This window comes from Sycon ciliatum, chromosome 1 (genome assembly GCF_964019385.1).
Source record: "Sycon ciliatum chromosome 1, ocSycCili1.1, whole genome shotgun sequence".
In the NCBI taxonomy this organism is placed as follows: domain Eukaryota; kingdom Metazoa; phylum Porifera; class Calcarea; order Leucosolenida; family Sycettidae; genus Sycon; species Sycon ciliatum.
The window spans coordinates 8,146,114-8,156,447 of record NC_088643.1 but is presented as its reverse complement, the minus strand read 5'-3'; the positions used below and the strand labels follow the sequence as shown (position 1 = coordinate 8,156,447).

General features: G+C 49.5%; 1 protein-coding gene across 1 annotated transcript; it reads right to left on the bottom strand.

Moving 5' to 3' along the window:
* Positions 1-475: 475 nt before the first annotated feature.
* Positions 476-3,922, bottom strand: LOC135808505 (uncharacterized). Its single transcript, XM_065321737.1, has one exon. It carries the CDS (start codon positions 3,920-3,922, stop codon positions 476-478), a length of 3,447 nt encoding a protein of 1,148 aa, XP_065177809.1.
* Positions 3,923-10,334: the final 6,412 nt, after the last annotated feature.

Genomic DNA, 10,334 nt, shown 5'->3' with positions numbered 1-10,334 from the left:
CAACGCGAGCTGTAGCAGCCAGTAACGGATACATGCGCAGAAAGGGGAGCGCACCGCGACATGCACGGCAGCCAGAAACGGATACATGCGCAGAAAGAGAGCACACCGCGACATGCATGGTAGCCAGAAATGGATACATGCGCAGAAAGGGGAGCACACCGCGACATGCATGGTAGCCAGAAATGGATACATGCGCAGAAAGGGGAGCACACCGCCACATGCACGGCAGCCAGAAACGGGTAGATGCATACAACAGAGAGCAAGTAGAGCACACTGCTAGCTGCAGGACAGCCAGAAATGGCTGGGTGCATGCAAAAGGGAATCGCTTGGTGCCAAAAAAGGGGGCACATAAATGATCACGACTGATTTTCGTGACACTCCCCGCCGAGAAGAAAGGAAAGAAAATGAGCGAAAGAAGAATTTGAGAAAAATCAGTACAGGAAAGAGGAAAGGAGAAAGATGCTTACTGGTAGCATTAGACGGCATCATCTTCAATAAGACTCTTCAGCGCAATTCTCTGCTTGGCTGCGGCAGCGCGCTGTGGACGAGATGTAGTAGAGTCTGTGATGGCATCAGCTTCTGAGGCGACATCTGCTGTAACACCGGCTGGTGGTGTCGCTGTCACGTTCAGTTCCAGCGGATAGAGTAAGCTGAGTGGACGCTTCAGTGTGCGGCGATCAGCAGTGGTGACAGACGCAGACCGGATCTTGTCGTCTGCACTGACATGTACTTCACACACCTTGCCCAATCTCCAAGATGCTCGGGGAAGCTGGTCCTTTATCAACACAACTTCTCCAATTGCAGGTGTACGATGGAGGACAGAACGGCATTGGCTGTGATGGGTGGTGTGTGTTGAGCGTAGACTCAGCAGGTAGTCATTGCACCACATGCGCCAAAACTCATGGAGGCGGTTCTGACCTTTCTTCCAACCGGCGAGTAACTCTTCGGCAGTGGTTGGAGTCGGGCGGAAGTCAGGGTCGTCACTTGTCTCCGGGAGATCAAAGAGGCCAGTGCTCTGGCTGATGGAGAGGAAGTGACCAGGTGTCAGTACAGTACGGACATCTTCGTCGATGTAAACAAGTGGACGGGAATTCACAACTGCTTCTATCTCAGTGAGCAGCGTGCTGAGGTGTTGAAGACTGACTAGGGATCTGCCCAGTGCATTCTTCATAGCTTTCTTCACTGTGCCCACAAGCCTCTCGTAGAATCCACCCATCCATGGTGCTGATTCCACTATGAATTGCCATTGGATATCATGACGGGCGAAGTGGGACCTGACGTCCTCATGGTGTAGAATATCGCGGAATGCGACTTCTAAAGCTGTGGCCGCTGCCTTGAATTGTGGCGCGTTGTCCGACACTATGAGTGCTGGGGTTCCACGTCGTGCAACAAATCTGCGGAAGGCTAGCAGAAATTCACTTGTGGTCATGTTGCTCACTGTTTCCAAATGCACTGCTCTGGTGGACATGCAGGAAAACAAACAGACCCAGACCTTTGTAGCAACTGGCTGGCCACGGACATATACTGGGCCAAAGAAGTCAATTCCAGTGTGGCTGAAGGCTCTGGATGGCTTCACACGCGATGATGGCAAGGGGGCCATATCTGGTTTGGCGAATGGGGGACCACTGTGATGCCGGCAAACCTGGCTAAGTCGCAGAGTGGATTTGACTGCCGCTCGTCCCTTCGGTACCCAGTACTTCAGTCTGAGGCTGGCGAGCGTGTGGTTCACACCGAAGTGAAACACTTTCTTGTGGCAGTCAGTGTTGATGAGGCTGGCTACAGCTCTGGGTAGTAGGATCGGGAACTTGGCGTCATTGCACAGGTCTGCATTCTCCAGTCGTCCACGACACCGGATGATACCGTCTTCATCACTGAACAGGCCTAGCTTGCCGATCAGCTGATGAGGCTTGTTGGATGCCAAGCAGTCGACAACGTCTGGGTAGTGTCGCTGCTGCCAATGGCATATCCAAAGCAGTTGTGCTTGTTCCGTTTCCCTGCTGCTGAGGGGGAGAGGCCCAGCCGCGGCCCCTCCCGGTAGCTTCGACTTGAGTCTGGACACAAAGCGGGCACACAAACCAGAGACACGTACTAAGGTGTAGAACGAACTAAACCGTGTTACATCAATATCAAATGTGGGTGTTTCATCACATCTTTTTTTTTGCCTGTGATGTGCATCGGGTTTTTTATTGTGTGGTTGCTGATACTCTGGCGCCTTTGAATCCGGAGGACCCTCCCCAAGGGCGATGGTGGCGTGCGCAATTGGGCCATTTGATGGTAGATCAGCTAGAGGCTGCGTGAGGAGGGGCGGTCCGTGCCACCAGAGGATGTTGTCCAGTAGGAATGAGGTTGATGCTCCTCGTGACGGTAGATCCGCTGGGTTGTGAGCTGAGCGAACATGACGGCACTGGAGATCGTTGACGGCTCGTATTGCGGTTACACGGTTGAGGACAAAGACTGGCAACTTGTTATTTGATTGAAGCCAGTGGAGAACGGTGGTCGAATCAGACCACAACACTGTGGAGCAGAAGGCCAAAGGAAGCTCCTTGCGTAAGCAGAGGATGACTCGGGCACCAAGTAGAGCTGCCATCAGCTCGAGGCGGGGGATGGAGCACGGCTTTACTGGCGCAACACGAGACTTGCTGTAGATGAGGTGAGATGCCCGCTCATGGGCATTGGCGGTAACAAGATAGGCAGCTACGCCATAGGCTGCTTCAGACGCATCGCAGAAGACATGGAGCGCATGCGAGACATTGGGTGATGCGTTGCCGACGTACCGAGGGAAGGCTACAGTATGCGCTTCTTCTAAATCAATCGCAATACTCTGCCATCGATCCAAGATTTCAAGTGGAAGAGGGTCATCCCAGCCTACATCTAACTTCCACACGTCCTGGAGAAGTATCTTGGCGCGCACCAGAACAGGAGAAAGCAATCCAAGGGGATCGAAGAACTTGGCCACGGTTTGCAGTAGGTGACGTTTGGTTGCTATGACGGCATGAGTGGCAGCGACCTTTCTACAGTAGAGACTATCTTGACAGGTATCCCAAAGCATACCAAGGCACTTTTGTGTACCGGTTGAAGCGCAATCGAGTTCGGGAACGTGGTGAAGGAACTCTGGACTGTTGCTGGACCATTCTCGGGCATTCATCGATGCGGCTGAGAATAACTTCTTCGTTGCAGTGTACTTATGAAGGGCCTCATCAGGAGAGGTTGCGCCGATAAACAAGTTGTCTACATAGATATTCCGAAGAAGTTCTTGCGCATCTGGGACGTCGGCAATAGAGAGATGATGGCGAACAGTAGCTGCTAGAAGGAAGGGCCTACTGATCACCCCGAATGGCACACAACAGAAGCGGTAGACTACAAGATTCTCTGGTGAGGGTGGTTGATCAAGGTCCTTGACCCACAGAAAACGAGTGACGTCTCTGTCCGCTTTGCATAGGCTGAGTTGAAGGAAAGCTTTTTCTATGTCACTGGAAATGGCAATAGGCGAAAGGCGGAAACGCAGAAGGACTCCAGCGAGATCAGGGACGAGGTTCGGGCCAGCAGCTAGGCAGTCGTTCAGGCTGGGGTGGGAGCGTGAGAGCTTGGCGGAAGCATCGTAGACTATTCGGAGCTTTGTAGTCGTGTGTGAAGGCTTCTCTACGCAGTGGTGGGGAAGATAATGCACAGAATTCGAAGTGGGCCCAGGCGGTACTATCTCAATAATGCCTTTGGTCAACTGATCTTGCAACACACTGTTGTACTGTTGAAGAAGAGTACGCTTTGACGTGACACGTTTCAAAAGAGAGGTCAGTCGGCCCAGTGCTAATCCGTAGTTGGATGGAAGTTCGTCGTGCAGGTCCCGCCATGGCCACTCGACAACATAGCGAGAGTCTTCAGTCTCCAGTGTCGAACAAGATTCTCGCATTGACAATGTCACCATCGTGTGTTGAGCATGATGCTACGGCCGTTTGCATTACGACATGGCTACCACCGTTCGCTGTAAGTGTGTTGGCGTGAGGTGTGAAAACCTCCGCATGAGCGCTTAGGCTGGTTTGGGATGAGGCTGTGAATTTAGTTGGGCACAAACTGCGGTGATGGCCAGACGTTTTGCAATGATAGCAAGTGATTGTGCTAGTGCATTCACGTGTACTGTGCCGTGTACTGAAGAATTTGAGGCAACGACCTTTAGCTGCCTTCTGTCTGTCATTGATCGTGGTAACTTTGGTGCATTCGTCTGTATAATGTGCGGCCTTGCAAAATGCACAAGTAGGCTTTCGCCGAGACATTGCTTGTGCTGGTAATGAATGCCCAGAAGATGGAGATGGGGAAGGGGATGTGGCATGAGAGGCCTTGAAGCTGCTCGTATCGTTGGGCTTCTTTGGAGAGCAAAGACGATCTGCCGCTTCGTGTGCCGCAATGTACACTCCTAGAGCGTCTCTTAAATCCTGGCAGGTCCACGGCGTTGGGCCCTTTTTTAGCTCAAGGGTTACAAGTGTGGCTCGTGGAAGTTTGCTTGTCATGATGGAGATTATTACGCCCGAGTCAGTCTTCTCGCCGAGAGCATCAAGGCTACGCAAGTGAATTTCTAACTGGTCATACAACTTGCGTAAAGAGGTCGTGGTGTTCGACGCGGAAGGTAAGTCGAGCATTGACGTGTAATGCGAATCCACTAGTACTTGTTTAGTGCCGAATCGGGCACGAAGGATATCCAACGCAACGGTGTAGTTTGCGTTCGACAAAGGGAGGCCGGAGATGGCGTCGTGGGCCAACCCAGTAATGTGGTCCTTGAGGTAGGTGAGTTTTTGTATATCTGACAGCCCCGTGTTACTGTCAATTGAGGACATGAACATGTCATGGAACTCGCTCCATTTCAAAAAATCTCCGGAAAATTTGGAAATTTCAAATTTTGGTAATTTGACAGATGTTGATGTTGAAGTAGTACAAGGCTGAGATTGAGATTGTAGCGTGTTGAGGAGAGCGGTCTGTTGTTGTAGGAGCTGTGATTGTGTTTGAGCCATGGACTTATGTTGTTGTTGTGTGGTAGATAGCAGTTTTGTTGCGGTAGCGTGTAGTGATGCTGAGGCTAAGACATGTTGATCGTGTGAGTCTGGGTCGCTAGCGCCAGCTGGGTTTCCAATCGCGCTAGGCGATGACGTGTGCAACGTGCGTTTGATGGCAGTGATTGTGGAGCGTACAGATGATGAGCAATTTACACAATCCTCTAACTCATTTTCAACATCTTCTTTAGAGATACCCAGATTCTCAGGAACCAAAAATCTCAGCTAAACTACCACAAAAATCGTCATATGCTAATAAGGAAGATTCTAAAACACAGCACAAGAAACTTAACTTTTGCAAGGTGTCCGGATCGGGAGAGGCAGGTTCGATGGTCTGGAGCAGAGCAGAGGCTTCCTTGATGTCTCTCTGAATGGCCACTTGCTGCACATGCACCTGCCTACGTCTGAGGAACAAATTCCCGACGGGCGTCTGATCCTTCTTCGCTGGCATCTATTTAGTAGGGTTTTGGCACCAGTTTGTCGTCGTTGTCATCGCATCGACAAGAGTTTTTTGTCTTTTATAAGGTTTTATTATTGCTGATAAATATGGTGGTAAAGACACACCTGGCAATATGGCGGTAAACACACGCCTGCCCACACACGCTCTCTAGGCTGCAAAGTTCTGGCACAGAGCTCTCCTTGTCATCACCACCACCATCAGTTCGCGCCTGGCGCCTGGTCGATGCATGGCTGGCGGCATCCGGCATAGCAGGCTGGTACATCATGTAGCGCATCATAGCCAGCAATCGCATGTCATCACGTACATTGAAAATCAACATAATTTTGCGAACCGACCTTTTTTTCAGGATCACTTTTCAACGAGGACGAAGCAAAGTCGGCCGAACGAAGCCTAGAGGAAGAAAATCACCCTCTCCACTTCACCATCACGATACTGACATAGATACGAGATGAAACAACTAAAAAATCCACAAGAAAACTGTACGGCCATCATCGTGCTGACTTTGGTCTGACTTTGGTCTGAGAATTTCTATCACGATCAAAAATGTACGAGGAGCACTCAAAAATAAGCCACAGACGTACCTTTATCGCTCTCTACTCCTTTTTCAAGGCACAAAAGTCGACTCTCCACTTTCAAACCAGGAACCAGACATACCAGTGGTCCTTTTCAGCTGCTCCACGAGCGCAGGAAATGTTCACCAAGGGGCGCAGAGCAGCATCCATTCCAGAAAAAGAGCTAAAATACGAGTGAGACGGCATGCCTGAGTACATGAGTACATGTATGAGTACATGCAGAAAATAGTCAATTTCAGCGTTTCTGCTCCAAACAGCAACTAGCTTCGACTAGAAACAAAGATTACACTAAAGGATCAAACAACAACCATTTTCTGCAGTTTTTTTGCAGATGGCTTCCTTGTGCTTGGCCCAGCACGCCAAAAATCACACCTCGGAGGAGTACAAAAATTACAACTCTCAGATGTCCTCGATTGCTGGCCATGGGCACAGAGATGATGACACAGCCAAATGTAGTACATGACGTAGTAGATGCTATTTCCAGTCAATTGACCCTGGATAAGGCGACCACTTGGTGACACAGCAACGACATAGCTCGATTGCGACGTACGTTTCGTCCCCGCTGGACTCATCAGGCAATCTTCTTCTTGGATGTCTTCATACGGAGCTTGACTTGGGAGAATGAAGTCGAAGACACCACTGCAGCTGTACTTATGGTTGATAAATATGGTGGTAAAGACACACCTGGCAATATGGCGGTAAACACACGCCTGCCCACACACGCTCTCTAGGCTGCAAAGTTCTGGCACAGAGCTCTCCTTCTCACCACCACCACCATCAGTTCGCGCCTGGCGCCTGGTCGATGCATGGCTAGCGGTATCCGGCATAGCAGGCTGGTACATCATGTAGCGCATGGCACATAGATGATGACACAGCAACGACATAGCTGAGTCTGTACACGTGCTCGTGTCGTTTTGACTTGCAAGTGCACTCTGTACTGCACTGATGTACTGTATGACTGGACAGGAACAATGCAAGTGCAGTTTTCAGTGCGTGGACTCGGCTACTAAAACATTTTGTGGAAGCAAACAAGCCTTCTTTATGATCTTGGTCATTTTTCTCAACCGACTCTGCGCTTAGAGCTAGATGTGTCCGTGGGGTATTGCCCAACTAGAACTGGAGTCCTCACATGCCCCAGGTCGCGAGGAGCTAATCACTTTTGTCAGCAGAACTCCTGCTCGGGACTCACACATTTATACTGTCCGATGTTATCCCCGCTGCGAGTGGGGAGCTCCATGCCCACGATAAAAGAGAACGTCATGATATTTGAATCCTTCATCAGAGAAAGCTATTCGAGCTCAAAACGACACAAGACAATGGCCATGATAAAGATACTCGTACAGATCGCGATGTGACGGGCCTCCAAAAGTGCTGCAAAAGACTTGAAGTAATTTTCAAAACAAGATTGTGAAAAAAGCTGAGCGCTCGAGTGCGGCGAACACGCCCAAACGCCATGTTTTCCTTGGTAACATGACGTCAGTCACATTATCACCATGGCGAGTTGCAGCGCTGATCTTGAAGTACAGCGGCACCAGAAAAGTGTCCTTATAGGGCTTGAAAGTGATGACGTCAAAAACGGCCAGGGAGTACTAAGTTGACATCAGATTTCTATTTTGGATCCACTAAGGTGCATAGCCAGCAATCGCATGTCACCACGTACATTGAAAATCAACATAATTTTGCGAATCAACCTTTTTTTCAGCATCACTTTTCAACGAGGACGAAGCAAAGTCGGCCGAACGAAGCCTAGAGGAAGAAAATCACCCTCTCCACTTCACCATCACGATACTGACATAGATACGAGATGAAACAACTAAAAAATCCACAAGAAAACTGTACGGCCATCATCTTTGGTCTGACTTTGGTCTGAGAATTTCTATCACGATCAAAAATGTACGAGGAGCACTCAAAAATAAGCCACAGACGTACCTTTATCGCTCTCTACTCCTTTTTCAAGGCACAAAAGTCGACTCTCCACTTTCAAACCAGGAACCAGACATACCAGTGGTCCTTTTCAGCTGCTCCACGAGCGCAGGAAAGGTTCACCAAGGGGCGCAGAGCAGCATCCATTCCAGAAAAAGAGCTAAAATACGAGTGAGACTGCATACCTGAGTACATGAGTACATGTATGAGTACATGCAGAAAATAATCAATTTCAGCGTTTCTGCTCCAAACAGCAACTAGCTTCGACTAGAAACAAAGATTACACCAAAGGATCAAACAACAACCATTTTCTGCAGTTTTTTTGCAGATGGCTTCCTTGTGCTTGGCCCAGCACGCCAAAAATCACACCTCGGAGGAGTACAAAAATTACAACTCTCAGATGTCCTCGATTGCTGGCCATGTGACTTTGCTATTGCCTCAGTATGTGGGTGCATAGCAACCCACTCGTGTCGTATGCAGGGGTGACTTTAAGTTTTACTTCGCCACCAGTTGTAACCCCGCCCCCAGTAGCCAAATCAGTCAGTTTCACTGGTTACATCACCTTGCTGTGAGTAAGACGGCTTGAAATGTGCTTGGATCCATACAAAAACTGGATCCAAGTGGATCCAATTTTTGAATTTTTGAAAGTGTTGCTATGCTGTGACGTAGCACTTTCAAGCCCTATTCTACCTGAGTGCTAGCTAGCCATTCTGTGAGTTATCATGGGAAGCGCAGTGTTCGAAATGCTAGAAATTTCCAAGTACGAATCGGGAGTAGTCGGCGCACGACGCCGTCATCTGTTCACGCTCGAATTGCACCCGTTTTGTACGCTTGCCTCCCCGGCTACGCCCGTCTACGGTACGAAAAGTTGGATCGATCGATCCAACTCTTCCCGTCGCTTCCCGATCTGTACGGTAGTCACGGGTGTTTCGCAGTGGCCACTCGTCAAGATGGCGGCAAATCCGAGAGTACAAAAATTTCGACTCTGCCTATGTGCGCGGCGGATGCGAATCTCGCACGTGCATGCAAAATCTAGCCTTCTGCAGAGCTGGGTAGAGCAAGTGTGTAGCCAGTGCAGGAACGACGACCTTTTCCGAGAGAGAATGTGGCTCTTTTCATCCCAACATTTTACTCGCCACGCTCTCCCTCCCAGCTTTTTGATACGAGTATGTGCTACCGAGTAGAAGTCTCCATCTTCAGAGTAGGCCTGGCAGAACCGCAAGGTTGTAATACTTGCTCACTTGGTTTTTGGTCCTTTGAGGTGTTGATGTGATTGTTGTGTACAACTCGAAGTGACAAACTTGAGACCCCCGCGCCACAAAAAACTAAGGCGCGCCACAAAGTTTCGTTTGGCTGTTCAATGAAAGGACGTATGGAAGCAGGGATAAAAACTATCGTGGCTGCCGGCAAAACTCTTAGTAATGTAATAAACGGGGGTGAGACTTTGGTAATTCCAAGGAGAATGTACGCACGGCCATTCCACAACGAAGACGAACTACGAGCTCAAAAACACGCCGATTTTCAAACAAACGACGCAGGAAAGAAGACATGGCCGCAGTGTTCCCGTGTGGCCTTCAAAACACCTAATTTTACTTCGATAGCGGCTGGGTCAGGGCAAATTCAGGCCCAATTCGACAGCGTCGTACCGCTCAGATTCGCCCAAAACATGAGGAAATGTACGGTAAATACAAATGCGTACGCATTTTGCGTACGGGGACGACTGGCCAGAGTTCATGCACTGCAAACACCCGTGTAGTACGGTTGCGTTCCCGTTCCTGGTGTTCACATTGGACGCCGTCAAACCGTCCCGTCGCTTCCCGTCGATCCTTACGTCGCGTCCCGTCGCGCCCCGTCGAATGTGAACTAGGCTTGATAGTCCCGACACAAGCAATGCAACGAAACTTTGCTTTAGTGCGAAAAAATAATTGCGAACAACGGGAAATTCAGCAAATTGAGTAAGCAGATGTTCAAGCCTTCAGTTCACCTTACCGTCCGTGGTAGTGAGAGTCTTCGATCCGTCTAGCTGAGCTTCTGCCGAATTCTGCAGCCTCGTACTAGTTAGCAGAGAATTTGAGTTTCAACTACGACAATCAGTGTATTCGCCTAGCTACAGCGGGACAGCAACACCATCAGTAAATCTAGAGAAGAATTGAAATCTGTTCAGTAGGAAGGCAAGCCTCGGGAACTACTAGTACTAGTACCGTAGTACTAGTAGTAGTGTTAGCTACTGATACTCGCTACAACTGAAACAAATCTCTCCCAAAGCCTGTTATACGCGCCAATTGCCATGCTGTTATGTAGGCGAATCCACAACCACTGATTTTTACACACAGCTAGCTG

Coding starts and splice junctions, on each gene's coding strand:
- LOC135808505 (XM_065321737.1), bottom strand. CDS start 3,922: ATGGTGACATTGTCAATGCGAGAATCTTGTTCGACACTGGAGACTGAA.